Raw genomic sequence first — 27,945 nt, 5'->3', positions numbered from 1 at the left:
ACCGCCCACCCTTGTAATCTAATGAGCATGTGTACAGTGAACGCGATGTCTTCGAAGCTTCCACACTGTTGGGGGTCGAAATACTCGACGTGAAAGCAGCCGCAGCCAGCGCAGAGTACGTGGCCATGCCATGCATGGCATACGAAGTCGAAAAAGTCTTGCACAATCCGTTCTAATAGGGAGTATGAGCCATTATTGCACACAATTTCGATTGAAACATACCGAAATGGATTCTAAATGGAACATAGAACGCCAGCTTGAGGTAGAAAAGCTGTCCTCGACATCTCGAGCGATGTTCTCGTAGACGCCGTAGATGGTCGACAGATTCTCCAATCTTCACCATGAGCTGGCCCGTGTACGGATTGACGGCCGCGAGGATATAGACGGCACCGGGGCCATCTTCGACATGCGGTGCCCAAGATGTTCGTAACGACGGGTTGTGGGGGTGGGTTTGCATGGTGGCGGCAGCTGGTGACTGGTGATGTCGCCGACGCCGTCACTGAAGGTGACGACTGAAGGTGACGGCGGGCACAACATGTTCACCAGCGGGTGAATGAGCTTCACTCCGCCGCAAAGCCCAAACGGTTGTGCAATGCATCATCCCCTTGAAGGGGTTCATCTTCATCGGCGCTTTCGTCCTCCCCGGCGCTTTCGTAACCCAGGTCAGCACACCAGTCGGGGTCCTCTCCCCCCTCCCCATCCTCCCCATTCTCCAACGGAACAATTGAATCGACATCCATTACTTCGCTTGACTCGTCCGGCACGTTGTCATCCGCTGGCTCAGGATCGCTGTCCAGAGTCACTGGGACTGACACAAGTTTGCGATGACCAACGACGTTTTGGTGATACCGCATCAGCATATCACGATCCACAACCCTGCAGAAATTGTAAGTAGATTCAGATACAAGTTGAGAGCACTGACATATTGGCATAGTAGTATTGCCAGTCTTGATCTGCTGCAGTTTCGGGGCGGGCAATAGATTTCGGAAGGTAATCGGTTGTGCGACCATGCTGAAAAGCGGGAATTAGATGACAACCCCGCACAACATCTTGAGGGTCGAGAAACCCGAATGCATCTTCGTGTTGGTGAGGCATATACTGCAGGCGAGGTAATCGTTTGGCCTTGAACCCACAGTGATAACTAATATCACGTTGAAACCAACGAACCCAAAGAAACTCGAGCCGTTTTGGTTTGCTTGGCCGGTCCGCCAGTGACGCATAGGCGTGGAAGATGCCCAGGATTTCCCCGTACCAATAGCGGTGAGGATCCACAGGGTCCAGCGAGTGAACGATGAAAAACTTGCGGTTGCGTGGGTTCAGCATGTCTTGATCTCTTCTTACATCGTAAGTCGTATAGTTCACCCTCATTGTCGCATGGGTATAGAGCATTTCCTTCTCTATGAGGACCTTCATTAACTCATCCTGATTGAAGGATATGTCGCTATCTTCAACGTCCAGCAGGCGAAAACGAAAATGGGCCTTGAGCTTGATGATGAAGTCCTATTTTGCGTTAGTGCATGTCGTAGATAGATGTGCTGGAAGCTACTTTTAAGGCAGGGTCTTCTTGCTGATCGATCTCCTAAGCAAAACTTATGAGAAAGGGATAGGCTAGGTTGAGCAGACGTACCATTGGATCCACGGCAGGTCCGTCACCATCGGAATCAGAGTTTGTATCGGCCTCGATGTCGGAAAGACGCCAAAATGTTCTTCGAGAATCCGATATGTAGTGGTGCTGTTCTGGTGGCACGTAGGCACCGTACAACGAACGGGGTTTGGGTCGCAAGCTAGACCGCAGTCTTCTTCGGCGACCAGTCGGTTGATCGGTATTGGCTGTGTGCTCTGGTGCGCTAGCGGACATGGTCTTCTCTCGATCCTTGTACCATTGACGCCTTTCCCACATCGCACGCATCAAACGTCGACGATGCTCATGTTTCGCAATTTGGCGGACATGATCCCGCTTATTTGTCCTTCGATAGAGCAGTTTTACCAGTCGATGAGCTAACTCTCCCTGAGAAAACAGGTCAATTCAAGAGTGCTCGGGAAAGAGATGAAACGTACAGTTTGGGTCGAGGTCGAGTCTGTGGTCCCGAATCGTGTAATGGAATCTGGGTAGTCCGGCAAGGAATGCAACTTGTAAGTGACCAAGTTGAACGGTTTCTCAATTTTTTCGGGCGCTCGTTTAGATGTGTTGGCGACGAGAACAGGTGGAGAAGCTAGGGATGTTGATGTCATGGCAGCTGGCACATTTGTCAGAGAATCGACTGCGGTAGTGGGTGCGGGTGCGGGCGCGGTAGTGGGTGCGGGTGCGGGCGCGGGTGCCGGTCCGGGTGCCGGTCCGGGTGCCGGTCCGGGTGCGGGTGCGGGTGCGGGTGCGGGTGCGGGTGCGGGTGCGGGTGCGGGTGCGGGTGCTGGTGGTGGCGCTGATGCGGGTGTGGGTTTGGACTTCAACTTCGACTTGGGTTTGGGTTTGGGTTTGGGTTTGGGTTTGGGTTTGGATTTGGACTGAGTTTTTGCGTTGTCAGCTGAAGTGATGGGTTGCGAATCTGAGATAGGATTTGTCGGCAATTCGTTGCTGAGTGCTGCCACTTTCTTTGCCACCTGTTTTGCTCGTCGGCGCTCCTCGCGGGGCAGTTCATATGTTTTGATGTTGGCAGTTTCACGAGCGAAGCGTCGAATAGAGGCAAGCAAATCCTTGGTCGCAGTTCGGAAGAGTTCTACGGTCGACGTTGTATGCATACGCAGTTTGGCATATCCATGCCACACTGCCAGTTCGAAGCACAATTGATCGACCAGACGTTGGTGATCAGGAAAGAGTCCCTCGACGACAGGTATTATACACTGTAAATGCATCAGTGATAGTTTCCTCCTGGGAAAGCCGACTGTACCTGTATCACATCTTCAAAGTTCCGCGCAGCTGCATATTTCATATCGGAAACGTTGCTGCCAAACGATCGTATCACGGATCGCCCGAACGTCCCAACTTGGCGGAAGCTAATGAACATTAGAAAACTTAGCGATGAATAGGTGTGCTTACCGTGAATCGAATTCTCCTATGTTCTTCAAGGTTTGCAGCATTCGAATCAAATGGGTGACGATGGCCTTTGCCACTCCCAGTTCAACTTCATGTAATAGATCGGGAACGAACATGGTGTAAAAGTTGAACGGAAATTTGTTGGTGTCGAGTTTGGAAAATGCGTTCTATGACCAAGATAAACAACAGTTTAGCAACAAAAGAAAAAATACATACCCGTACCGGAACCCAAGACTTATCTTGGAGTATATTGTTGATAGAAGAGCCGGCGACAGCAGAACCATTCTCAAAAATGGCTCTGCGCGCGTCCTCGACGGTTACTCTTCGAGGGTGATCGTCGATACGGATGACTGCTCGTCGCTTCATATCGTTAACTGTACCAGTCTCTGCAATTTGTCCCTTCTGAATGAGGCAGCGAGGGCACGGACGGCCGCCCATGCTTCGGATGGTCGCAAGTAGAACTCTGCCATGAGTCAATACGGGATTATGAGAATGTGGTAGAGCACCGACTTTTCAGGATAATCTGCGCCGTAGATAAAGAAGCGAGGGAAAACGAGGCGGACAACGCCGTCCCAGCATTTGATCTTGATGCCATTGTCATACGCGTCCATGAAATCTTCTGAGAGTAATAGGTCCCATATTCGATGTATTAAATCCCGCTTCAGGTGAGTGAAGACCTCGTCAGGCATATCACAATTGTAATGCTCGCGGTATGCATCATATACCGAGTCGGGAAGCTGGAGGACTATTAGTAATCAAATAAACGACAAGTAAATATCCGCACGCTCGCGAAATATACTTGGTGGAAGCCTGCGTTTGAAGACGGTTTACCTCTGAACTCTTTAGGGTGGTTTCCGAAGAATGTGTAACCTGGCCAGAGTGAGGCGGTGCCAAACTGAGCCAGATGAGTGGCATCGGACCATTCCATGAGAGCTATGATGATGCTCTCTACGGGATCATCAGGTGATTGAGGATGTGGGGGTTGCGGAATGGCGTGGTATGCTTCTAGCATGGCCGCTGACGAATAGATCTCCCCAAATACCTCTTCGTGACCAGCGGGAAGGCTTGGTAGTCCCCAAGTATTCGTATTCGAATCAAGTCGAGCGTCAGTTTGAGGGAGTGGGGTCGAATCTGTTGTGGGGTCGAATCTGAGGGAAAATGGGGTTGTGTGGAATTTCTCGAACAGAGGACCTTGGAGAACTTCCTTTATTGGATCGAGAAGCGGTCGATAATGGATATTAGTTATTTCGAACTCTGGGGCCGCGGATTCCTTCTGCCCTCGACCCACACAAGGCAGTTTCAGCGTAACACTACCCAGTTGCCATTTCTCCGTTATACCTAAAGGCTCGATTCCCTTCTTGTCGAGATCATCGAGGAACTTCTTTGTGGAAAAAGGTACGGGAAGTTCGCGTAAATCGACCCCATCGGATTGAGCCTCCTCGTTAGGCTGTAAAATGTTTTGAACAAGGCGGTCGAAGGCGCCAATGGACCCCGCGTTGTCTTCCTCGATATGGTACTTGATCATATGTGCGACTGATGCATTGGGGAAAGGGTAATACCAAGGCTCGTTCGGCAATGGAAAATTGTCCAGTCCAACCGTAGCTTGCTTGTTGATGGTATAAAGCTCTTTCGAGGTAACTTGTGAGTCGGGGTCATGTGTTGGTCGTTGCGGATAGACTTTGTAAAGCCCAAAAGAGTTGGTTTGAGTGCGAATCCACTTCTGTGGCTGGGGCTCTGGACCAGGCATTGCCAGCGGTGGGAGTTCAGTCTCCGCCACAGGCACAACGGGTCGATTTACTCCGCGGATTCGAGGTGGTGGTGGGGGAGCAGCATCGTTCAATTTCGCTGGAGCGCGACGACGACGGTTGGGAAGACCACTGTTGCGAAAGGCCGGGATCTCGACCTCTTCGATCACCATCTGTCGAAGTATTAATCAAGGGAATACTCAACTGTCTCGACAGACCGAAACTTCAACAGCCTCGACTTGAACTGGAGGAGGTGGAGGGACTTGAGCAGCATTCCGGAGGTGCTCATGGATATGCGCCACAGATTGAAGATGCAATGCTTTGAACCCCGAGCATGTTCGGTCATGAACGGACTTCGCTTCGCCCAGATTGCGGAGAGGTTTATGGCAAAGTTCGCATTCATATTTGCTTTTAGGCATAGTTCCAGGCTAGCCCGACCCGTAAGAGCTTTAATGGGGTCTTTTCTATCTGGCAAGTTAGGTGCCTCTGTTCCGGTATCATCAAGATTGCCTGCCTGAGAACTGGAATGCCAGCAAATTGAGTATGTGGCAGAAAAAATGGCCAGGTATATCCACAGGGGCCACTGGTTGAGAGCGTTTCGGCCGAGATAACCAGTGGCCTCTGAGCGCCGCGTTGATTGAGGTGAGAGATGCGGAGGAAACCGAAGTTGGAAGAAGGAAAAGACCGAAGTTGGAAGGAAAAAGTGTCACAGAGTGACACATTTTGGTGATTACAAACGAAGTCTAGAGTGTCCAACAATTACGAATTATAGCTAATCGAAATACAGGTTCACCGTTCCCCACGTCGCAGGTTTTTCGTCGCTGGCAGACAGTTCAGGAATTTGAACAACATGAATGATCTGCTCACCTGAACTGCATGCGAACATCTTGCAGGAGCTGGCGCAAGGGAAGGCCATACGAAGGGTGCTGCAGGTTGCTCTGCAGTCCTTCGAGAATATTGAGAAGGTGATCAGATTGCTCATCCGTGAACTTGATTGGATGATTCTTGAATCGTTCATGACACCGAAACCCGATCTACATCGGTTGGTTGAGCAATTATTTTAATAAGCATCGATAAACCGACCAAGCATGCCGCATTGGCAGCAAGATGCAAGCACTCTGACTCGGTGTTCAACGAGAAACAGTCTCCGACATGGTCTTTGTAGATTTGGGCCATCTGAATTATACACTGTTTCAACGCAGGACTTGTGCACCGGGGCGCGGTGCTGTGCGAATACTGTTGAATCGTTCGGCTCAGCCAGAGTTAAAATCAGCGGAAAACATACAAGGCGCTCGGCATGCAGAAACATATGCTCATGCAATAGCGAACCCCAATAGCTCTGGGAAACCTCCTCGATCTCCTTCGGTGTTGCAGAGGGGTCGGATGCCGGGGGCTGATGATGGTCATCTACGATCTTGGAGGTGGCGGTAAGAAAGTGTTTAGTCAACCGGGTTCGGTTTTCCGAGACCTTGGATAAAGATTGAACAAGAGAAATATCGAAGAATTGAACCTACTGCATTGTAGATGCTTTGCAAATCCGGCAGGAAAGTGTCTGGCCGTAAAGATAACCCAAATCTTTATCGAAATTGTCACCACTCACTGTTGGGTAAAGATGTACCAATGTGTCTGTTGAACCCGCACGCAGTGTTGATTTCGCTGATCAAAATAACGAGGTCTTCGGATACAGGCGGGAAAAGTGTCTGAACAACAAGACCACGACCATCAAGCACAGTAGCGGCCGTCCTTATTAACTTGATTAGTTCTTTTCGGGTCGGGATCTGCGAAGGGCGGCTTGACGCGGAGTGTCGGGAACTTGAGGACGGCCGGTTGGCGTTGACATAGGCAACCACTTTGGTAACTAGTTCGCTAGGCTGTTGTACAAGTCAGTTATCGTATACAAAGTGGCGCTTGCTCCCTACTGGACTGAAGAACAGGTAAAGATGCTTCTGATTGGAAGGAACCCCACTCCTGGTGCTCTGCGCGGCCGAACTTGAAGGTTGTGTGAAGTGGTTAATTTGGTCATGCGCCGCCGCCACGTGCAAGAAAGGTTGCGCGGATTGAAACCGGAGGTTGTTTTGGCCAAACTCTGGCTGTGCCGCCCCCGCGTGCAAGAAAGGTTGCGCGGATTGAAACTGGAGGTCGTTTTGGTCAAACTTTTGGGGCTGCGCCGCCGCCACGTGCAAGAAAGGTTGCGCGGATTGAAACCGGAGGTCGTTTTGGCCAAACTCTGGCCGTGCCGCCGCCACGTGCAAGAAAGGTTGCGCGGATTGAAACCGGAGGTTGTTTTGGCCAAACTCTGGCTGTGCCGCCCCCGCGTGCAAGAAAGGTTGCGCGGATTGAAACTGGAGGTCGTTTTGGTCAAACTCTGGCTGCGCCCCCGCGTGGGACAAATGTTGCATAGATAGGAAATGGAGGTCGTTTTGGCCAAACTCTTCAAGTTGCACCGCCGCCGCGTGGGACAAAGGTTGCGTGGATTGGAACTGGAAGTCGTTTGGGTTAACTTGAGACTGTTCAGACTGTAGAAGGGTTATCGATCAGTTAGCACTGGCATACAACTTGAACGAGTAAAATAGCTTACCAGCAACTTGAATGAAGCTGTTGAACGGCCTTCCTCGGCCCTTTTCAATTCGGCCTCAACGGAGGCAATCCATTCTTGGACAATTTGATCGTCTGAGGTTGAATGAGACTCCGTGCTGGAGAGGTCTGTCCCGAGCAACGGAAGCTCCACTACGATAAAATGAGGATGTATAGATAGTGAGTTGAATGCGCACCATGATCATCTTGAGTGGTATCCGCTCGAAAACCCAGAGTTCGATACGCCTCCGTAATATCGGGCGTCCAGTGCTGCATAGTAGAACGACAAGAGAGATGCCTTTCGTAAGCGACTTGAACGATCGTCAGGGTATCCAGGGTCGGAGGTAGATGGGAAGCCCACCATAATTTCAAGTTGTGAGTCGAATAAAGGAAACATCCAAGTAACTTCGTTGAAAGTGTCACGGAATTGATCATCAGTCTCATCTTGAACCTCATGTCTGCACTCGACGAGACCACGCCCGCCGGCGCAAGTGATGGCCACGACCCTCGTATCGGGGGTCAACAACAGGCCCAAAGAGCCACCCCCTCTCATAGCACACCACAAGGCGTACCTGAAGATTCCATCGTGCGTAGTGCCAGCATCGCTATCAGTGTACTTAGACCTCGTATTGACCAGCTTTTAGAGGCTGAGTGGCAATCGCTGTATTGCGTTGCCAAAAACACCGACAGAAGCCGAGACTGCGATACATTTCCTATGCGCCCAACGCCATCGATGTGTAACCGAATATGTTGCTGCACAACGTCGCATCCATGAACAAATTACATATCTCGACCTTCTACGGGCTCAGGTGGACAGGATCGTTCAAGAGGTATTGGAGGCGGAGAGTGATATCGGGCGAACACGCGATGCCATATCGGCGAAAGGCTTGCCTGTTAGTTTCCCCCACAATAATCATTGTTCCTGTCGCGCAGTGCGCGTCGACATCTCCTCTTAGGTCTCCTACATCGTTGTTGGTTTCGTCCCATGTATGTGTATCAGTATCAATCGACTTGCTAGTTTGGGAGCGCAAAGCGCACGGGTGACTCCGGGGCCAAATCTAATGCGGCCCTACCTCTTTTGAGTTCCTGCGAAATGCTTTCATTCATAAACGAAGACTTCGGAAGTTCGATCAAGCCAATCAACTATCTGGTTCCCACCAATGGTCAAGAACTTGGGCTGCCGGTCTGCCAGTGCTCGTCTGTCTGCTGCTCGTCTGTCGTGCTTAAAAGCTTAAGTTTAGAAACGAACCGCTCTGTGCTTGATTTGTCCTACCATCCGATAACGCTGTCAATGTCGACGAATTCTAGCGCAGAGTCGACCCCTCAAACCTCCGTGAGCAGCCGTTCAGTTACTGTTCAGTCGTCCAGTCCGGTGGCTCCAACTGAGGAGTAAGTCAACCTTTATGTCTCTGTTAGTACAGCACACTGACTCGGAATGTCCCAGAGCATTCGAGCACGATTATCGCGAGATGACCGATCCTTTCCGACTTACCGCTGCTCAGCGAGAAGATTTCGTTCGCAAAGGTCAGCCCCGCATAGGCTTCGCTAGTATGGCATGGATTAACATTGCTTGCAGCAAAAAATCACGATCGCGTTCTTGCGTATTGTGAACGTGTCGAGGACGAGAAGAAGGCGCTCAACGACAAGCTCACCAATTATCAGCGCATGTCGGCTCATTACGACGTAGTTCGCGAGGAGCTCGAAAGTCTCCAGGTGTCTCGCGAGGAGCTGGCCGAGAACGGGCGGGTTCTGCGGCAGGACATGGCGGAGTTGCACGCCATCTGCTCGGAACAGAAAGGAAAGATTTTCGAACTCGAAAACACGCTCTCGGGGGTTGTCGAAAAGCGCGAGCTGGCATTCCACCTACTGGCTACAACCCACCGCGACCTGGCCAAGGCAAGACGACAAGCTACCAAGGAGCAATCCCGTTTGATCGAGGCTGAGCTGGCCCTCACCACTGCTAGAAGCCACATCCGTCGGCTCGTCCAACGGATCAAGACCCTACTTGGCCATGTAGACACTGTCTTCGAGAGCTCGTCTGAAACTGCAGGCGTCGCCCAGTCGGATGTGGACCCTTCGTCTGATGATCTTGCGGATGTCAGCATGCGTGGATAGTTTACTAGATTTCCTCGTTGACTCTCAATCTATTTTCATACTTTTGACCAACTGTTGTCTCTCAGGCTTATTCTTTCAACGCTCAATGTGATAAGCTAAACGTTCAAACTTCACTTACCAAGTTGATCACGGTCACGCCACCGCCAATCTTGCTTATTACATTACACTCATGTTGACACAGAGCCAAGCTGGAACAAAAGGTTCGTGACAGAGACGGAAGAGAGGGTTGTGCTCATTCAAAAGTGGTAGCGAAGGCGAAGAAAGTGACCGCAAAATCGCGCAAGTCTTCCGAGTAACAGGGAAAGAAGACGACAAACTTGAAGCAGAGTCTGATGATGATGAGGCAGTTGGGGCTGCGAAGGAAACGAGAAAGAGTCATATTTTCGGAAACTCGGAATCGACGCAGTCAAGAAGGACTGGAGGTCGATGAAGGCGCCGCCGCCGTTCCATTTCGCCTGCATGGTCATGAACGAACATCCATATCTTGAAGGCCGAGTACACCCACTACTAATCACCGACCTCACAGCCGATCTCAAAGGGACCGGAAGCGACAGCCAGACAATGGCGCTGCAGCAAGGCTAGCAAGCTCAAGTTCAAAAGTGCGTTCTTTCGTCGCCATGCAAACCAAAGTTGTTCATGTCAAATCCTGCTCAGTTAATAACGACATTCGGGGCTCATCGACGCCGTCAATGATGGCTCGACAAGTATGCCTTGGTTTACTTTCGAGGATATCATTGCTTCACAGCATGATAGGCGCGTTCATGTGAGAGTGGTTCACCACGAAGCCTTTCGTGGATACCGATAAAGCACGATTTGTGGGTTTTTTGTGTTCAATGCTTTTGGGACAGCTCAGTCTTTGGTGGTAGGATCGGCTCCTACCGTGGCCCTCGCGGCTTATTGCTGCTCATCCTTCGGTGCTCCTGGACATTTGACTCCTCCCCGACTCGCGCCGATGTCGTGAAGGCGAAATTCGGCTGCCCTGAAGAGGACATGCAGGTCGGTTGTTCAATTTGTTTCCTGTCCGCCGCCCAGATTGCACTCTTGCGACCGTTGACCATAACATTCCCACTGTCGACCGGAAATCTTGCAAAGACGTCAAGTCCTTCATTGACGAGCCGGAGTCACGCGCGCAGTGTGCCGCCCTGGAGGACAACGTGAAGGAGTTCGGGCTCACATATTTTGGTATGACGGATAAGCGACAAGTCAGCACGTCTATCGTTCATGTAAGGCAATTCTCATTCCTTTTCTAGGCATCGTTCATGTCATCACCTTCACGCTCCCTGGTATAACCTGTGTATGCGGGGACCCCCATGCATCCAGTTCGTCACAGCGACTCCAGTTCGTCACAGCGACTCCTCTTCCGAGTTACATAGCTAATTTTACTGCAGCTCATGGCGCTTTCGGCTCTCTGGCATTTGGCATTGGAACATCGCAAGTCGAACATGTGCTTGCTACCCAGACCCTCCTGCAAAAGAAAGCCAAAAACAGTCGCATTGCTGTCGACGGCGACTTGCTTGAAGGCGTTACCTCCAAAGACGTCATTCTCCACGTTATTGAGGTGATCGGCACTGCGGGTGGAACCGGCTGCGTTATCGAGTATGCTGGGTCTGTGTTTCGTGGATTGTCGATGGAGGCGCGCATGAGCGTCTGCAACATGAGTATAGAGGCTGGTGCTCGCGCTGGCATGGTCCCCCCAGACGAAATCACCTTTGACTACCTCCGAAGTCGTCCATTGGCGCCAAAAGGTGAAGCCTGGGACCACGCAGAAACCTACTGGTGCTCTCTCAAAACTGACGATGGCGCGAAATTCCACATCGAAGTCAACATCCCTGCCTCCGACATTATTCCCACCGTGACCTAGGGCACCTCCACTCAAGACACTGTCCCCATTACTGGCCCCGTCCCTGATCCAGCAACTATTGTGGACCGTGTCAAACGGGCTTCGGCAGAGCGTTCGTTGACGCATATGGGTCTCACTCCCAACACTCGCATGGAGGATATCAAAGTCGACAAAGTTTTCATTGGGTCGTGTACCAACAGCCGAATCGAAGACTTGCGATCTGCCGCGAAAATTGTCCTTGCTGCGGGTCCCAATGCTCAGGTTGCTTCTGGAGTGGATGCCATGGTTGTCCCCGGCTCTGGTCCGATCAAGAAGCAAGCCGAGGCAGAGCGAGTTGATACGCTCTTTAAACGCGCTGGTTTCGACTGGAGAGAGGCTGGTTGTTCGATGTGTCTGGGTATGAATCCTGACCAGCTTTTGCCTGGTCAACGTTGCGCGAGTACCAGCAACCGCAACTTTGAAGGGCGACAAGGCTCAGGTGGTCGGACTCATCTGCTTAGTCCAGCAATGGCGGCTGCGGCGGCGATGACAGGCAAGCTGACTGATGTCCGCAAATTTATGGGAGCCGTCGCTGAAGCCAATATTGCTGCCGCACCGAAACTGAAGGTTGCGAGTGCTTTCGACTCTTTGGATGATCCTGTTCTCCCTGCCCCAGAACCACTCGCTATTTCCCCAGCCATGCCCACCACCCTCCCTTCCTTAGATGCTCCCTCGACAGTCCAGAAATTCACCGTTTTGAAAGGCATCACCGCGCCGTTGCATATTGAAAACGTTGATACCGATATGATCATTCCCAAACAATTCCTCAAAACCTTGAAGCGCACTGGCCTTGCCGATGCCCTCTTCTTCACTCTCCGAAAAGACCCTCACACGGGCAAGGATACCGACTTCGTCCTCAACCGTGAGCCGTATAATCGCGCCAAGATTCTCCTCTGTCACAGGGACGACCATTGGCATTTCGCGTGTCGGAAGCGGCAGCCATACAATGGCGCTGCAGCAAGGCTAGCAAGAAAGCAAGAAAGCAGGTGATACCGCCGTCAAAGAACGCGAGAGTGAGTGGTCAAAGCGGGGGTCAAATGTGAAATATCATCGAGTGTACCGGAAGAGTCTCATTAATATTGCAGCGTTTGGGTTTGTGAGAAGAGGGAGTTCAAGACGCGGATCGTTCCGCCCCCAGCCCTAACCGAACACTGCGAACGACGAGGTTTCGCAGGGCAATTCGTGGGGTCGGATGTGACTTAAGACAACACAAGTAGGACGGTCAAGACAGGTAGTAAAATCTAGCTATTAATACAATGAAATGCCAAGTGACCCCATAACCCTCTGCATCGTTCTCTCCAGTGCTGAGGTTCCATGAAGTCCGGACTGGGTCAACACCTGTTCAAGTTTTAATGTAAGAATCAAATCAGCGAGCGAAAATTCAGCATACCTGATGTAATGCTTCCCAGAGCGTTGCAGATTGGCCATAATAATGACGAGCTACGGCGCTGGAGTAGCTCATGCGTGCTTTCGCGTCAGCTATTGATGCACGAAGTTGGTCGTTGTCGAGATGGAGCTTGTCGTTGAGCGCACGAAGCTCGATGAGCTCATCTTCGAGCACCAGCCTCTGGGCGTGGTGTTGTTCAAGAAGCAGGGCAAGATCCAAGATGGTATCTGAGCCCAATGAAGTTCAAAACGCAAACAAAATGCGGAGAGCCAAACCTTGGTAGGATTCAGACATTTTGGTGAGAAGCTGCTGTTTTCGTTTTTGTTTTCGTCCTCAGGCCCGGGCTTTACTTTTATATTCAAAGTGTTCAGAAGCGCTCGCCTCAGATGCTTCTTTGCTGTCAAACAAACCGTTCAACAACTTCAATCAAACCATCACAACGAGCGCAACGAGCGCAACGAGCGCTTGCAGGTGTGCTTTAAACTTATAAGCCTATGTCGACTGCACAAATCCACTCGACCTCATGCCCATCTATTCCAGCTCCCCGTTTGACCCCGCTGTCTTCCCCGGCTTCAATCGCCGACAAGGACTACTAGTAGCACGAAATAACTTGCGCACGCCGAGTCCAAATGCGGTCGAACGCAGCTTGTTGACCGCCGCCACTCAAGGCACGGTGGCGACAAGCTCCCCGGCGGCAGCTGGAACAATGTCAGTCATTTTACTTCTTCTGAGTGACACATACTAATGTGCAGTAGTGACAGCGACACTTTTTTTGTTCCGTCTCAACAGACCAAGACTCTCGAGACGAGTGCGTTCGACTATCTTTTCCGAGTCTCCTTCAGTAACAATCCTAGCCTATCAAGCTGCCTACGAGGCCCTGCGTTCCGATCATCATGCTCTCCTCGCCGAAGTTGCGCAGCTCAAGAAGGCGAAAGCTATACTCGACAACGACGCACTCTCGTCCCTCGGGGATAATATCAAACTCACGACGGAGGTGTTCGAATTGAAGGATCAGGTGGCTGTAGCGGAGGAGCGGATCGAGGTGCAGGAGGCAAAGATCGCTAAGCTGAAGTCATCATTGGCCGATGCGATCTATAACCGCGAGGATTTCATGGGCAGGCTTGTCGAGAGCGGGAAAAAGTTGTCCGGGATCAAGAGGAAGCGCCAGCAAGATGTCTCCCGCCTTAGCAAGGCAGAGAAGGCGCTCGCGGAGGTTCAGTACAGCGCCGAAGACATGCTCGAAGAGTTGGAACACCTGGGAGAAGGGCTTGATGGTGCCATAGAGAGCTTGCAGGAGGAGGAGGAGGATCGCGTTGTCGACCTTACGCAGTCCTCAGATCCAGCAGACATGAGCTTTTAGTAGAAGTGACAATCTCGTACTTAGATGCATTCGAGTACTAAGCAAATGTGATGAGCGACAAAATCTTGTGCAGTAATTTGGTCGTTTTGGGAGTAGCTGACTACCCGACCAATCGTGCTCTGACATCACTGCATCATTGTTGTGACATTCATCATTCCGATCAGCTTCTCCCGCTCGTCTCTTTCCACGACGTCGTCGACAGCGCACCAGTCGAAAAACGTTTTAAGATGTGCATGCAAAGCGAATGGTGCTCCCCTCTCCTGACCTCTTACGCATTGCCATGTCTGACACGACCCCAGTCCACCTTGAGCAACCCTCAATGACAACTGAACAACTTTCTTTTCTTGACGATATTCACGAACATCTGGGCTTCAAGTCAGCCTCCGGCCAAACCATTTGCCTGGGTAAACGTCGACTTGGGCCGCCTCGAAATGCGTGCGTCTTTCAAGCTGTCATAAGAAAGTAGCGCTGAATCTCACGAGTTCTCGTCGGGGAGCGTACCATCAGCTTATCGATGCAGCGAAATTTGTGCCACGTGGCGCTGACGCATACTGGAATATGAAACGGATCCTCGAATATGGCTGTCTCAACTCCTTTGGTGACGCTAACTCCATGCAAGCCATCCCTCAGAGGGACGTATCATTTGGTTGTTTCTCTTGCATATGTTGTTTTGACTGATAGCGTCTTAGTGAGCGCGCGGAGTACCACGCGAGCATTTTTCGTCAAGCCTTGTCGACGTGCCGATTGAACATCTTGCCTGTATTGCAGCGAATTTACAATGAATCCGCGACCAACCCAGTGTGGAACGCACTTTGCGAACGGGTATGCCACATATCCTATTGATTATATGCATGTCAAATGTTGTAGATGGCCAAGGCTGCGCGAGATGCACGCACACAGGATACGAATACATTCAAAAACAATCTTCGGATTCTTCTCCCGGTACCAGGCGTCGACTTTTTCTGTCCACCAATCGAGCAAGGCCTCGGCAAAGCACACCGCGGCCTGGCACATCCTCAACTTCGGTTGTTGATGATGCCCTGGAAGGACCGAATACTCTTTCCGCCACTGGTATATGGCGCAACGGCGGAGTATGCTTTCTTTTGACGGACAGCAATCAATTGTTCATTTTTGTTCTACACAGGTCTCCTCTCTGGTAACGCATTGCTTTCCTGTGGACCCTTTCTGATCCAATCACTCCCTGGCTTAGTCCGCAAGCGCAAATGTGGGTCAAGCTCATTCGACTTGGCCTTGGGACTTATTGCGTCAGACTCTACGACCGTATCGTCACTGGAACCTACCAACCCTCATCCAAATACTTCCCCTCCTTCTGCTATCCAGAAGACGGGTGGAACCCAGAGGCTTATCAAGAGAACCTCTTTACGAGTGTTGCCATAATCCGAGTAAAGCACTTTTCAAGCAAGAAATAACATCTGATTGAATCCGCAGGGAATTCGACTCTTGTTAATTTCGCGTTCAGGCGCTGCGCATGAAGCTGAGGACGACATCGCACCCGGTTGTCTCGCATCGATACATAACATGCGCGGTGTGACTGCACATGTCGTCGCATATGTGGTCGTTCAGGTAAATTTTGCTCGCTTCCTAACTACTCTCACATTTATTATCCCTAGATTCGACTTTCAATAAGCAGTCTTCCGCAGTGGACAACGAAAGAGAGCAAACGCTATAAGTTTCCCGAGCTGTACCAGAAGGTCGTGGCTGCCTTCGATGACGACTCCAATCCAGACTTTCCCAACTGGGGTGTAGAAACGCTAGAGTGGCTCACGAAGTAAATTCACGGGAAGCAACGATGGCTTATGACTCACTCCTTTTAGACAGGTTTTTGGCGACGCTCTCGATGATAGCGACCAAGAGGCCAGCGGAGACGAAAGCGAAGATGAGGCCATTGCCCAGCGTCGCAAACGAGCTTCTGAAAGGGTCCCCCAAACATTCACCCACTCTCACAGCCTTCCCCCTCCCCCCCCTCGTTCGAGTGGCGCTCCCCCTCCTAGCTCGAGTGGGCAAGTTTCCAACACCAGCCCTCACACTGGCCGCTTCATTGGTCACGCCAGGATCTCCCAAGAACGATCATCTCTCCAAGTAAGCGAAGCGGTGCTTGGTATTACTTTTGCTTGCTCACAGCGCCTATAGCATGAACGACATCCTTAATACGAACATAGATACGACACATTCTTTCCTTCTACGACACATTCTTTCCTTCTACGACACATTCTTTCCTTCGACGACACATTCCTTCCTTCGAACGATCACTATACCCCATAGAGCCCACTTTCCTTTCCCCCTCTCGGTTCCACTCCCTTGACAATTCCTTACCCACGTCGATGACTTAGTTTTCGTGCTCTTATCTTGTCGTGTAATACCTGTTCCACTCTCATTTACCCCTCACGACGCTCCCATTCCTTGATGCCTCACTAATGCCAACAATGATCATTCATTATACCGGAAATATTATTATGAGATTACTAAGGATGTAAAACCTAGGGCAACCAACGTTATGCCTGCTCAAAGTTAACAAGGGGGATGCAAGCCCATGTAATGTCTGTTAATTTTTGTACGCCGCCACAAGACTTATTCTAGATTGAAAGACTCAAAATTTCTTGGAGGGCTGAAAAAAATTTGTGGGGGAATGCAATATGCTTATAACAGATTTTTATTTTCGAGATCTCCTTTCAACGGACCTGTAACTTGTCTTGAAAGCTGGTCACGCCTTACAGGTTCTTTTGGTGGTCACAACCGGGTTACAAGAATTTGTCCTGGCAGCCTCAAAGTACTGCCTCTTCGTCAACGGTGCCCTGGCGTTCGTCTTCGATGACATCTACTTTCGCCCTCAACACGGACGAATATAGCCGCAATGTACGCTTTCCCTTGGCTGCTTCAAGCATTACTTGATGTCGTGTCCAGAGTCCAAATGGGTCCGATAATACCATCACAACGCCGCATTCAACACCAGTCCGTCTGTATCCCAATACGCAAGCAGTATGTACATCTCTTTAATCTCTTCACACAAGGCTCACTGGAGAGTAGCCAGCGTTTTTCCCCAAAAATCCTCCAGTCTTCAAGGCTCTCTCTTCGCCAGTCAATACTTCCTCCAACTCCAAAGAGACAAAATGCAGTGTCTGGACTCCCCTCTGTTTTGAGACAAGCCATGCTATCGTTGCCCAATGGATAGAGGAGAATTCGCTGCCTTCAACGGCCAACGATCGCGCAGTCGGCACTGTTCTGGCTGGGCACCATGCCAAATCCACCGCCATTACTTTGATCCGCCTTTTGAAGCACCATTCACACTATCTTCCAGCCGAAGAAGTCTTTACTCCTCTTCCAGGGGTCTCCTGTCTCAAAACTGATTCCATTAGTTGGCTAATGGAAAAGGATCACGATATTCTTTTGTAGAGTGTTTCTTTTATACGGTGCCAGACCAAATCTCATCCTGATTTAGGGGAAACCCCTCAGCACCGTTTCATGAACGTGCTCGCGGTGGAGGACCGCTTCTGGAGTTGTATTCAGCTGGATTAGAAGCAATCCTCGAAGACAACGGCTTCTGGGGCATGCGCGGTCAATACAAGGTTCCGGTTCTATGGCCAGATGCGCATCCCTCCCCCAAACATCAAGCTACTTTCTGGGCAGCCGGCCGTTTTACGGTTCTTTCGATCATTCATCGACATGGGATTGCACCTCTACCAATCAGCCCCTTTTTTCTCATCTTCGTTTTCTATGGCAAGGCTGGTTTATGCCTATCGCTGGACTTCATCCAGCATCTGGACCCTGAGATGGGCGGCAGACTTTCGCCATGGTTTTCCTTTGGATACCAAGATGCAATAGATCATAAAAGTGTCGCTTGTCATCCGGTTGGAGTTCTGTTCTCGGAAATATATCCCACTGTAAGTTATCTGTCATCAACCAACATGAAGCTCAAGTCTGACGTCAGCTGGAATTTTTGACGCATTCCCGCACGGTCGAAGAACATGGCCAGTTTGGCTTGACCCTCTTATTCCATGTTTTACTTGGGTTCACTCATGAGCACCACAATGAGATCGAAGCTTATTGTCAAGGTTTCCGTGGTGTCATCAAGGGGGCTATGAGTCAAGAATTGGACCCTATCAAGGTGCGTTTCATGCAATCCTATCCTCCTTTCTTTCTCGATCACGTTGAATATTGTCCAGAGCCTTTCAGGCCATCTCTCCCAAGCAGCTTGTTTTGTGGCCACGATCTACGAGAGGAGCATCAAGTCGTTAGAGCCGCTGCTCTCCTCCTTGCAGTTTGAGTTTCACGGAGACACTAATGACTGCATCGCCATGACCATGGCAAAACTCTTCCGACTTCGATTTGTCCGATGGCTACACGGTCATGGTCATCCTGATAGCTGCTCTGATATGTTTACGCAAGAGGAATTGGAACTCCATCGGCATGATCCTTTGCTTCGCGCTCGGAATATGGTGGAAAGTTTGGTTGGGACGCCCCAGCTGCCCTTCGATGTCCAGTTCAAGGCAAGATCTTGTACCCCTCAGCGAGCACAAACTCATACAGAAATACGACTAGATCATAATCACATTCAAGCCCCAAGAAACAATTCAGCCGATTATAAAGAAGTACCATTTTTCTTTCGAAGTCAATATTGACTCGTTCTTGTGCAATGCGCTTCAAGAACCTTGTACAATGGAGGATCCCGAAGATGGGACCTTGTTTGATCGGTGGCTCCATGCACAATTTATGGTTGACCGGACTTTGAATCGCTTGTAGCTGCTTGGTCAACTTTCCGATTCGAAATCGCCGCAGGGGAATGTTACGAGCGGGCTCGAGGCCAAGTGGTCGTCTTTATCATCATCTATCCTCTTCATTACAATCTGAACTGCACCGTGCTCCAAATCTGCCAGTGGGAACTCTAAGTCTCCTTGTCGCAGGAGTTGACGGATATTTTGCGTGGGATAATTTTGCGACGACATGTAAAGCGTCTTGCGTTGGAACATAACCTTCAGTTTGAGCCTGATAATACCCGCAAAAATCTCCCACACGGCGTCGAGTGTGGGAGGTTTTTGAGGCATCGCCGAGAAAACCCGAAAGCCGAGTGATTTCCGCAAGCTCCCCATAAGGAAACAGCATCACGGCTCTAGATGACAACCGGTAATACTAATTACTGGTCCCGAATTCGGATCGGAAAGTGTAGTGGGGCAGCGGCTGTTCAACATGCCAACATAACTTCAATAACTTATCATTATCTGCGCTTCCTCGTTCTGACCATCATCCCCGTGGTTCGTGGATAGACTTATTTCCGTTGCACCAATGAGAAGTGCAAAACCTTTCCACACAGCCCACAGGGAAGACTCGCGACGGCATCGTGTCGCAGGTGCGTGATGTGTTATCCTATTTTAACTCTCGCTCTCTCTCGCTGCCTCTGTGATCCAGACTGACCACAATGGCTTCGATATTGGCGGCATCTCTTTCACTCCTGATACTTGTGGTAGTGAGGCTTTGGGAGAAGGGCAAACGCAAGCAGGTAAATTCGGCTCCAAAACACATCCCTTTCGTCGAACAAAGCGAACTTATAGGCCGAATTGCCGTCGCGTGGATTTGGGAACTTGTGGATGTCCTATATCACGTCTATCTCTAATGTTATTCGAACAAAAGCAGCTATTCAAGTCGCTGCAAAGCGGGTACGCAATCCAAGCTATAGACTCCTTCCATCTGAAGATGTTCTTAGTATTATGGCCAACTCTTTACCTTTCCTCTTTTCGGCGAATGGGTGGTCTTGACGACGACGAAAGAGCACGTGAAGGATCAGCTCAATGCGCCCGAGTCGATTCTCTCAATGGAGGCAGCTACGGAGGAGGTGCGCAAATGGGTTTTCCTTCCTTTCAATCTATGTATCTGCTGCTCTAGCTGCTGCAAACGCATCACACTGTCGGCCCACTGTTCTGCTCAGAGACCTACCATATCCCAGCCATCAAGACCGCTTTGAATCTCAATTTGGCCAACAAACTGCCAGACATCTTGGACGAAATGCTCTTGGCTTTCAATGAGGAGTTGAATCTTTCGGAAGGTACCCAGACCAGAAGCTTCCCTCGCTCAAACCCAAACTCCATAGATCGTTGGTCGTCACTTCGTCCAACAACGATCTTCCCTGCCATCATTACCCGAGTTAGTAATCGAGTTTTCGTCGGTCCTAAGTTGTGTGGGTCCCCCCTTTACACCAGGGGCAATGCTAGTGTCAGTTGGCTAATGGCAGACCTAGCGGCAGTTGGGCAAAGACAAAGGTTCCTTTGTTTTTAACAAAGTAAAAAAAATTGCCTTGCAAATCGCCAGCAAACTGCCATATGCTTTCTGCCGCTAGCTTGCCCCTGGTGTTATTTATAACCATTAATTCATTTATTTTCGGATGTAGGCCGCAATTCAAAATACCGCAAGCTCTTGAATGGGTTTTCCGACGATATAATCACTGGAGGTGCTATTATTCGTATGGTCGTACCTGGCTTACTTCGACCGTATGTTTTTTCCTGAATATGCCAAAAGACATTCATCACCTGGAATAGTGCTGTCGGATGGTTATTTCAACTAGTGTTTGGGCATCATAGGCGTATGACCCACCTTCTCGCAGCAGATATCACCGAGCGTCAGCGGAATCGAGAGACGGGCAATGCACATCTAGTAAGTGTTCCAACTGTTATGGTTCCCACACAAACTGACAACGACGAGAACCCCAATGACATGCTGACTTGGCTTATGGACCAACCTTGGGAAGGACGGACAGAGCATGCGCCGGAGTCCCTTGCTATGCGAATGCTCAATGTGAATTTCGTTGCCTTACACACCACATCCAGGGTCAGTGTTGTGATGTTTTTCACCTGAAATTATAGTAACTCAATCTGATAGGCCTATATTCACGCACTTTATCATCTTGTCGCCCAACCCGAATACGTACTCATCCTCCGTTCCGAACTTGAGACTTACCTCGATCCAAAAAACCCCCTTGCGTGGTCCAAAGAGGCGCTGGCTCGATGCGTCAACCTAGATAGCTTCATCAAAGAATCCCTTCGACTGAACGTGCACAGCGCTATGTGGATGCCCAGACTTACTTTGACACCGTTCGAATTCTCTGATGGAACCATCGTACAGCCCAACAATTTCATCGCCACAGCCATTACCGCTGTTCACGAAGACGAGACCATCTACGACCATGCCACGAAATTCGATGGGCTGAGATTCTCCAAGACGGAGGGCTCAGTCGGCGTCGACCTAGACGTTGGCATGGATGCTACCAATCCGCTGTGGATGCAGAGACTGACCGGAACTTCGTCCTCGTATTTAACGTTTGGTGGTGGGCGTCATATTTGGTACGTCCTGCAACATTTGTGGGTGCTGGAAACTTATGGAGAATCGAATAGCCCTGGTCGATTTTTTGCTTCCCTACAAATTAAATGCCTGTTGGCGTTTCTGATCCTTCGATACGATATGCGTTTGGCAGATGGGATGCGACTGAGCGATTCGTGGCTCGGGCCAGTGTCAACGCCAGCCAAGAGGGCTCAAGTGCTATTTCGGAAGCGTGGGGCTGCTGTTGGTCGCTAATTGGTTGTGGCTGTAACATTGCTCGATCAAAATGCTAGCTTTCCTTCGTTCACAGGCCCGGATGTGATGAATTTTTTGATCTTTTATCGCAAGCGCCGACACTTCCTGTGAGATCTCCAGGAATCAAGGGACTCGAGATCGCCGTCCTTTCGCTGTATTGTCGCAGAGTCGTACAATCCCACCATCTCCGATCATCGATCCTACTCATCCAGTTATTTATTCGCCATCGCCTGCAACCTTGATGCAGGTACTTTCTTTCTCTTTCTCCTCTTCCTCGCCATCTCTCTTTCATCATGTACCCAGTCCCTCAACTCATCGAACGTAGTGAGCTATGCATATAATCACTGCTTGTGAATTATTTCTGATGAAGAGCATAGTAGATCAGGCTGGCCCGTCACTTACTCCCATTCTTCTTTTCAACTTCTTCGCCATATTAGCCCTCGTCATCCTCATTGTTAGCATCCTTGTGGCCTGGTTCTCTGGAATTCAAAGGGTCAAAACGTGGTACCTGCTCCAGCTATGCAGTGCCACATTTTCCGTGTCATTTTTGCTGCTAATTGGTCAGCAAACTGGACCGGAACCGCCCTTGTATTACTGTGCATATTCTGCCGCGTTGATTTATGCCGCCCCTCCCACGTGTGTTGACTATCGAGGACTGCTTCTCATCATGAACTCGTTGTAGGTTGGCAGCTGCCGCTCTTTTTTTTGTGATTGAGGTGAGTGTATACTAATAGGGAAATTCAAGATGTTACTTAGATATCTGTGTGCAGCTCCATCTTCGATTATCCTCGGCTCTTTTTTCCACTCGCATGAGTGATACATTCATCTATTGGGTGCGCATCAGACTATATGCCTTATGTTTTATTGATATTATTTATCTGTACAAGGTTGCTTGGGGTATTCCAATTGTCCATGGGATTGTATTCTGGGTTTCACTCACGGTATAAATATTGAGTTTAATTGTTGTGAACTTCCTTTACTAAGCAATGCATACAGATTGGACTATCTGATATCTCACAACTCAAACGTGACCCAAGTGGTGTCTATTGCCACATTATGGGCAGTAAGATCCCGTATGTCAATCCCCCCAGGTTAGCCCAATACTTAAACCATAAATGCACAGAACTCTCTTGACTGGAACACTTGTGATTCTGTTTCTAAGTTCAATGCTGATCATGGAAGGTAAGTTTATTACAATCTGGTTTGAATTGTGCTAGTGTGATAAATTTATACTAGTTTTCACTATTATTCACTTGGTTCGCCAACGAGCAGCTATCGAAGCACTCAAGGTCAAGGGATCAGACTTTCCATTTCATCTGTTTTTGCGCACTGTTCTATATACAGTCTCTGGCGGCTTTGGTATTATGTAAGTTTAAATTTGCTAGCATCTGGTTCAGAGAACATACTGAGTATATTGGTGATAGCATGGTTGATGTTGTGATGAATGTCTCAACATCAGTGACTGTTGTTCTCCTGGCACTGAGTATATTACCTGTTTTCTGACTAATCATATTATTAACAATAATATTCTAGCCCCCCTCTCAGTAGCCCTGATGTTTGGAACACAGATGGTATTTATATCTTCCTGTTAGTGAGTTTTTGGAAAATAATGTTGGCTTAGGAATTATTACGGGCCATGTTCTCCTGTTGTTCAAGCAGAAAGAGAGCACCATTGAATTCTGGGGTATATTCTGTTTGAAAGGGAAAGAACACTACAAATTTGCCAGTAATATAGGCTACTAGTACTTACTGGCAGCATATAAGTATGGGTTAGTCAATTTTTGAACTATGTTTTATAGAAATAGAATTATACATGCAGGCATGTATTACATATTATTATATTGAATCATGCAGACTATTGGTATGTATATGATATAAGAAATGCCTAGGGCTCTGCAGTGTGCACCATCTCTATTATCAGAATAATCTAAAAGGAACTCTATCTCTGATTCCTTGGACTTTCCTAACTTACTATAGTATTGTAGCTTGTAACCTGTGAAAAATGTGGCAGAAATGTACAATTCAGTCAAGGGCCAAATCTCTGTCATAGATACAACTCAGACTCAGCCTATTCTCTTGGATGCTACTTAGGGTGCTGTGAGTTGAAGCCACTTTGAAAGCCATTTCAAAACAATTTTGAAACAGGAGTTTTGAATTCCGCTGGGGTTGACAGTGGTTTTAAAACAGGCCTGGATGCCCAATGCATGTCATGGCTACAGCAATGCATAGCCCGGCTTGGCCAGCCAATTACATGGCTCAGCCCCTTGGATGTGGCTTTGACACCCACCCTCCCGTGACCAAAGAACATTTTTCACTGATGACCAGCGGCGGCTTGCGGGCTGAGAGGATTACCTAACCCGGGCCACTCATTTCAAAACAGTTTCAAATGGGCTTGTTTCAAAACAGTTTTGAAACCCTTCTGTTTCCGACAGCGGCAGCTACGGACAAATAAGCAGTATATAGTCAGCTACCTAGCAAGTGGACCCTTAGAGTTTCTTCTCTTTGGATCCTCCCCTGCTAGGTCAGCTTCATTTGTATTCACTTACCAATATTCATGCTTTGGATCCTCCCCTGCTAGGACCTTGATCTCAGGCCTCCGGGGTTGCCCTTACATTCCAGCAATGGTGCTCAGCGCAACAGTATGAACTTGGATACAACTATTTTCCTATAAGTATTATAAGTAATCAGTATATAAGTTGGGTGGGTCTGAAATCTGTGCAGAAGCGCTAACAATGAATCCAACTGGGCCAAAAGACCACTATGACCAGATGCTGGTCATATGCGCTCCACTATATATAGCTGGTACACATTTTTGCATGCATGTAACAGTGGGCCATGTCTGCTCTGTATTATTTACTTGTGTTTGGTTAGAGTCTCAGTCTTTGCTCTGGCTGTTGCTATTAACGTTGTTGCTATTAACATTGTTGCCGCTTCTACCCAAATGGTCTGGCTTCTTGTGGCAGAACCAGCTGTTGGGAATGGCATTGCTGGCCAGCACTTATTCAGCCTGGCCGCTCTGGACCTTCTCAGAGTTTCCCTCATATTCCACTTACTCATTATTCTTCCACCTTGTAGAACATTCTAGATAAATATTACCTGGTATATAAACTGTCTGTAAACTCCCTACAAAAATAGAGAGATTGTACATAGCTATCCAATGACTATGATGGCTACTTTTGTTAGCGCATGGAGATGCGCATGTGACGAGCGAGCGCACATGGCGGTTATGTCATATGATATGTATGTATAGACAGTATATAAAGGCCTGGTGGAGAACGGATTCTCCACCAGTTGTACCCCTTCTACAGCGTCCCGCGTGATCGCTGGTAGGCTCTTGGCAACGGATCTTTAACAACTTTCCACCACAATTTTTCAGTATTATGTGAATGGTTCTGGCTAGAATTTTGCAGGTAGAGTTATATTCATATTCCCTACACCCACCTCCAATATCAGGTCTAGAGGTCCCCTGGAAGTGTTAGGAAAAAATAGGTTTAGCCATCAGATGGCTGTGCACAATCTCTCTAATATACTCTTCTTCTATCCCCTCTGCTCCTCTGCACCCCTTCCTCACTTCCATTCTCAACACCAGCAGGTCCTCACATGTAGCACAAAATGACAGGAATATGCACCTCAGAAGGGATGGAATAACTACTGGCATATAGGAAGCACATGACCAAGAATCTTGTCTCATATACAGTTGAGAACTGTCATGGATAAGACCCGGCCCATCCTCTCCGGCACTGGTGTTAGGCCACCGCAGGCCCATAACAGGCAGCACATGATGACAGGGAACATGCACCCCAGTAGGAGGAACGCACACATGGGAAGCACGTGACCTAGAAAGACGTATCGAGCCTTTGCCAAGCCCAACTCAACACCAGGGGACTGGGGAGGAGTGCTAGGAGGTTAGGAGTAGCGCCTGGCCTGCAAGGGATGTAATATCATCCCCTCTGCCACCAGAAACAGGAGTGAGGAGGAGCAGGAGAGGCCAGGGTGTCCAATCACCCCTTTGCAGGCCCGCATATAATGCCTGATAGCGTACCATGTACTCTATTGCTTAGATTGTCTAAAGAACTACCTTTCTCCATGCAAGAAGGTGCCAACAACTCATCGGGGCCCAATACAACCCTATTCAAACCTTAGACCACCAACAGTGATAAGGGACTGAGTTAACGGGCCCTTTTGGTATTGATCTATCCTGCTCATGTCACGGTTCGGGTTGGGCCGCCGGGCCACGAGGCTGCACGGGCCCGCATACCGCCATACTCCTCGACGCTCCCTCATTCTTCCAGCCCCTTCCCTTCACCCCCTGCGGCCCTACGCAGCGCCCATCCGATCCGCCCTGGGACCTGGCGCCCATCCGATCCATCCCTAATACCATGGTGTATAAAAACTGTACTTACAAGATGTAGTCGCTAGGCTAATATCGTCTATTCTCCGGGCGAACACCCATCTTTTGTGCTCCTCAGACCCTCTCGAAGTTGGACCCCCGACGCCCCGATACGGCCCGAGCCCGACGTTGACAGCTCGCTGTACTCGTGAGCCCAACAATTTGTCTGTTCTGTTCCAGGCACGCGTTATAGTAGGAGAAGTCCTTGCACCGCCTGACCTGCAGTCTGACAAGAACAGCCCTACAAGTTGCAGCAGCAATGGGAGTAGCTACACCAGTTACTTATAAGCATAGCAAATGTTTGCTGGAAGCTTCAAGGCAAAGTCTGCAGGCTGGCCCCATACCATGCAGCAACTTGCCTATCAGCTTACTGCTCTGTAATGCCTATATAGCTAGCAATAAGGCTGTCAGAACATAGCCATCTGTAGCTCTCAGAGACCCTGTGACACAGATACAGGCAAACCTGAAAGAGATATTGACAGGGGTGGTCATGAATATTGGGGGTAGCTCCAGCACAAGGAGTGGTACACATCAAAGAGAGCACTAAAGAACTAGACCAAACACCAAAGGATGCCAAATATAGCCACCATCATAGTACTGACCCATTTCGATCAATTCAGGGGCCTGTGACCCTTGACCGTTTGGCCGAAATGTCCAATTTGGCCTCAGGCCAAATCTTGTGTGACCTATTACCCGATTAGGAAGTTTGGCTCGCCGCAGGCACTGAAAATTTGAAAATCTTCCCGATTAGGACAGTTTGGGACCAAAAGATTTGGCTGTGACCTGTGACCTGCCAAAATATTTTGGCCAAAAAAATCCGATGTGACCGTGACCCGCCTAATTGAATGAAATAGGTCAGTATAAAACAAGGCCTGCACCCAGTTGGGCAAACTTGCATTGATGGGATAAACTACCAGGTGGACACTGAAGACAAGAAAAGCAGTGAGAAGGGTCTTGAAAATATCTGCCCAACTAACAGGGAGTGCACCGCACTCATCACCAGATAAGTTGGGGCAGAAGAATGGTGATAAGCTCGGGTAATGAATGTGTGGGTGAAAGCCTAGGTCCCTTAGTAGTCCCAGCAACCATGTTCAGAACTACCACAACAAGAGCAGATGTCAAGTGTCCCCTTGTGTCTGTACTCGCACTGGTGGCTGCGGGAAAGGTTGAACCCAATGCAAATGTGTCGGGGCTCACCGAAAGCCATATGAGGTGGACACTGTCCAGAGTCAGCCTTCTCGGAGCTCTGCAACAAAGGGACAGTCCCTCTGGTCTCCATTGACATTGGAGGGGTGCTCCAGACTCGGATATCTGTGCTACCTGCTGCATATGAGGCAAAGGAGTGGTTCTTGCTGTCCACGATGTCCGGGGTGGTCCTCTTGAAAAAAAAACTGGTGTTGCCACTCATAGTCTAGCTGTTGGGGACAATAAATATTGTTCCGGTAGTTGTGGGGGGCCATAGCAGTAGTCTCGCAGGAGAGCTAACGTTTTGGCGTGCCCAAATGGCGTGCGCCAGCGCCAAGTGGCGTGGCGTGGCGTGGGAGTGGCGTTTGGCTGGCGATCAAAGCCAACGCCAGCCCATCAGGCGTCAACGCCATTCTGTCGGCTTGGCACGCCAGACATTTTGGCGTAGGCCGCCACAGATGCTGAGTGTCGCCGACCCTCACGAGCCTCAGTGCCGCCTTGAAAGCTTCCAGTAAGGGCCTAGTAAGTCCCAGCAACGCCTAGCAACGACCAGCGTTCACGTCGGACTTTGATCCGAGTCTTCAAGTTGTGTATGCGGGTCCCCGGTGTAGCTACTTGCGCAAGAGCCAACAGCGGTGTCGCGGGCCCCCCGGGGCTGGCCATCCGTCGAAGACAGCGGCGCGGGTGAATAACGCAAGCAG

The 27,945-nt window shown here is 49.6% G+C and overlaps 9 protein-coding genes across 9 annotated transcripts; 7 read left to right on the top strand and 2 right to left on the bottom strand.

Annotated features, from left to right (window-relative positions):
• Nucleotides 1–560: 560 nt before the first annotated feature.
• MIND_01132800 (uncharacterized protein) lies at nucleotides 561–5,195 on the bottom strand (the record flags this gene model as incomplete). The annotated part of the gene is made up of 11 exons (XM_037367875.1): nucleotides 561–876; nucleotides 923–1,500; nucleotides 1,547–1,579; nucleotides 1,628–2,008; nucleotides 2,059–2,838; nucleotides 2,886–2,991; nucleotides 3,035–3,198; nucleotides 3,248–3,494; nucleotides 3,542–3,768; nucleotides 3,816–4,949; nucleotides 4,995–5,195. 11 exons carry the CDS (start codon nucleotides 5,193–5,195, stop codon nucleotides 561–563), a joined length of 4,167 nt encoding a protein of 1,388 aa, XP_037215707.1.
• A 2,594-nt stretch (nucleotides 5,196–7,789) lies between these two features.
• MIND_01132700 (uncharacterized protein) lies at nucleotides 7,790–9,465 on the top strand (the record flags this gene model as incomplete). The annotated part of the gene is made up of 6 exons (XM_037367874.1): nucleotides 7,790–7,936; nucleotides 7,995–8,243; nucleotides 8,307–8,321; nucleotides 8,369–8,739; nucleotides 8,795–8,874; nucleotides 8,927–9,465. The coding sequence occupies exons 1-6, from the start codon at nucleotides 7,805–7,807 to the stop codon at nucleotides 9,463–9,465; spliced, it is 1,386 nt and encodes a 461-aa protein (XP_037215706.1). The 5' UTR covers nucleotides 7,790–7,804.
• Nucleotides 9,466–9,634: 169 nt separating this feature from the next.
• Nucleotides 9,635–10,754, top strand: MIND_01132600 (3-isopropylmalate dehydratase; the record flags this gene model as incomplete). The annotated part of the gene is made up of 9 exons (XM_037367873.1): nucleotides 9,635–9,665; nucleotides 9,715–9,757; nucleotides 9,813–9,960; nucleotides 10,004–10,064; nucleotides 10,120–10,169; nucleotides 10,219–10,280; nucleotides 10,332–10,461; nucleotides 10,599–10,667; nucleotides 10,716–10,754. The coding sequence occupies 9 exons, from the start codon at nucleotides 9,635–9,637 to the stop codon at nucleotides 10,752–10,754; spliced, it is 633 nt and encodes a 210-aa protein (XP_037215705.1).
• A 21-nt stretch (nucleotides 10,755–10,775) lies between these two features.
• MIND_01132500 (3-isopropylmalate dehydratase) lies at nucleotides 10,776–12,311 on the top strand (the record flags this gene model as incomplete). The annotated part of the gene is made up of 4 exons (XM_037367872.1): nucleotides 10,776–10,803; nucleotides 10,854–11,284; nucleotides 11,327–12,206; nucleotides 12,247–12,311. The coding sequence occupies 4 exons, from the start codon at nucleotides 10,776–10,778 to the stop codon at nucleotides 12,309–12,311; spliced, it is 1,404 nt and encodes a 467-aa protein (XP_037215704.1).
• A 281-nt stretch (nucleotides 12,312–12,592) lies between these two features.
• MIND_01132400 (uncharacterized protein) lies at nucleotides 12,593–13,025 on the bottom strand (the record flags this gene model as incomplete). Its single annotated transcript, XM_037367871.1, has 3 exons — nucleotides 12,593–12,682; nucleotides 12,735–12,958; nucleotides 13,007–13,025. The coding sequence occupies 3 exons, from the start codon at nucleotides 13,023–13,025 to the stop codon at nucleotides 12,593–12,595; spliced, it is 333 nt and encodes a 110-aa protein (XP_037215703.1).
• A 229-nt stretch (nucleotides 13,026–13,254) lies between these two features.
• Nucleotides 13,255–16,260, top strand: MIND_01132300 (uncharacterized protein; the record flags this gene model as incomplete). Its single annotated transcript, XM_037367870.1, has 15 exons — nucleotides 13,255–13,439; nucleotides 13,487–13,539; nucleotides 13,586–14,090; nucleotides 14,256–14,338; nucleotides 14,391–14,526; nucleotides 14,574–14,727; nucleotides 14,785–14,913; nucleotides 14,959–15,182; nucleotides 15,236–15,247; nucleotides 15,302–15,316; nucleotides 15,362–15,494; nucleotides 15,541–15,675; nucleotides 15,723–15,880; nucleotides 15,927–16,191; nucleotides 16,243–16,260. The coding sequence occupies 15 exons, from the start codon at nucleotides 13,255–13,257 to the stop codon at nucleotides 16,258–16,260; spliced, it is 2,205 nt and encodes a 734-aa protein (XP_037215702.1).
• A 567-nt stretch (nucleotides 16,261–16,827) lies between these two features.
• Nucleotides 16,828–18,849, top strand: MIND_01132200 (uncharacterized protein; the record flags this gene model as incomplete). The annotated part of the gene is made up of 7 exons (XM_037367869.1): nucleotides 16,828–16,965; nucleotides 17,014–17,088; nucleotides 17,137–17,498; nucleotides 17,549–17,990; nucleotides 18,038–18,214; nucleotides 18,273–18,596; nucleotides 18,649–18,849. Exons 1-7 carry the CDS (start codon nucleotides 16,921–16,923, stop codon nucleotides 18,847–18,849), a joined length of 1,626 nt encoding a protein of 541 aa, XP_037215701.1. The 5' UTR covers nucleotides 16,828–16,920.
• A 673-nt stretch (nucleotides 18,850–19,522) lies between these two features.
• MIND_01132100 (Cytochrome P450) lies at nucleotides 19,523–21,669 on the top strand (the record flags this gene model as incomplete). Its single annotated transcript, XM_037367868.1, has 10 exons — nucleotides 19,523–19,603; nucleotides 19,656–19,760; nucleotides 19,808–19,936; nucleotides 19,987–20,146; nucleotides 20,192–20,278; nucleotides 20,489–20,588; nucleotides 20,637–20,751; nucleotides 20,800–20,925; nucleotides 20,977–21,437; nucleotides 21,489–21,669. The coding sequence occupies 10 exons, from the start codon at nucleotides 19,523–19,525 to the stop codon at nucleotides 21,667–21,669; spliced, it is 1,545 nt and encodes a 514-aa protein (XP_037215700.1).
• Nucleotides 21,670–21,962: 293 nt separating this feature from the next.
• On the top strand, nucleotides 21,963–23,368 carry MIND_01132000 (uncharacterized protein; the record flags this gene model as incomplete). Its single annotated transcript, XM_037367867.1, has 11 exons — nucleotides 21,963–21,993; nucleotides 22,047–22,305; nucleotides 22,352–22,385; nucleotides 22,440–22,502; nucleotides 22,557–22,610; nucleotides 22,666–22,742; nucleotides 22,793–22,851; nucleotides 22,906–23,035; nucleotides 23,094–23,152; nucleotides 23,203–23,240; nucleotides 23,291–23,368. 11 exons carry the CDS (start codon nucleotides 21,963–21,965, stop codon nucleotides 23,366–23,368), a joined length of 882 nt encoding a protein of 293 aa, XP_037215699.1.
• Between the last annotated feature and the right edge of the window lie 4,577 nt (nucleotides 23,369–27,945).

This window comes from Mycena indigotica, assembly GCF_014461135.1.
Source record: "Mycena indigotica strain 171206Taipei chromosome Unknown Mind.scaff0010, whole genome shotgun sequence".
Classification (NCBI taxonomy): domain Eukaryota; kingdom Fungi; phylum Basidiomycota; class Agaricomycetes; order Agaricales; family Mycenaceae; genus Mycena; species Mycena indigotica.
This window is presented reverse-complemented; position numbering and strand designations above follow the sequence as displayed.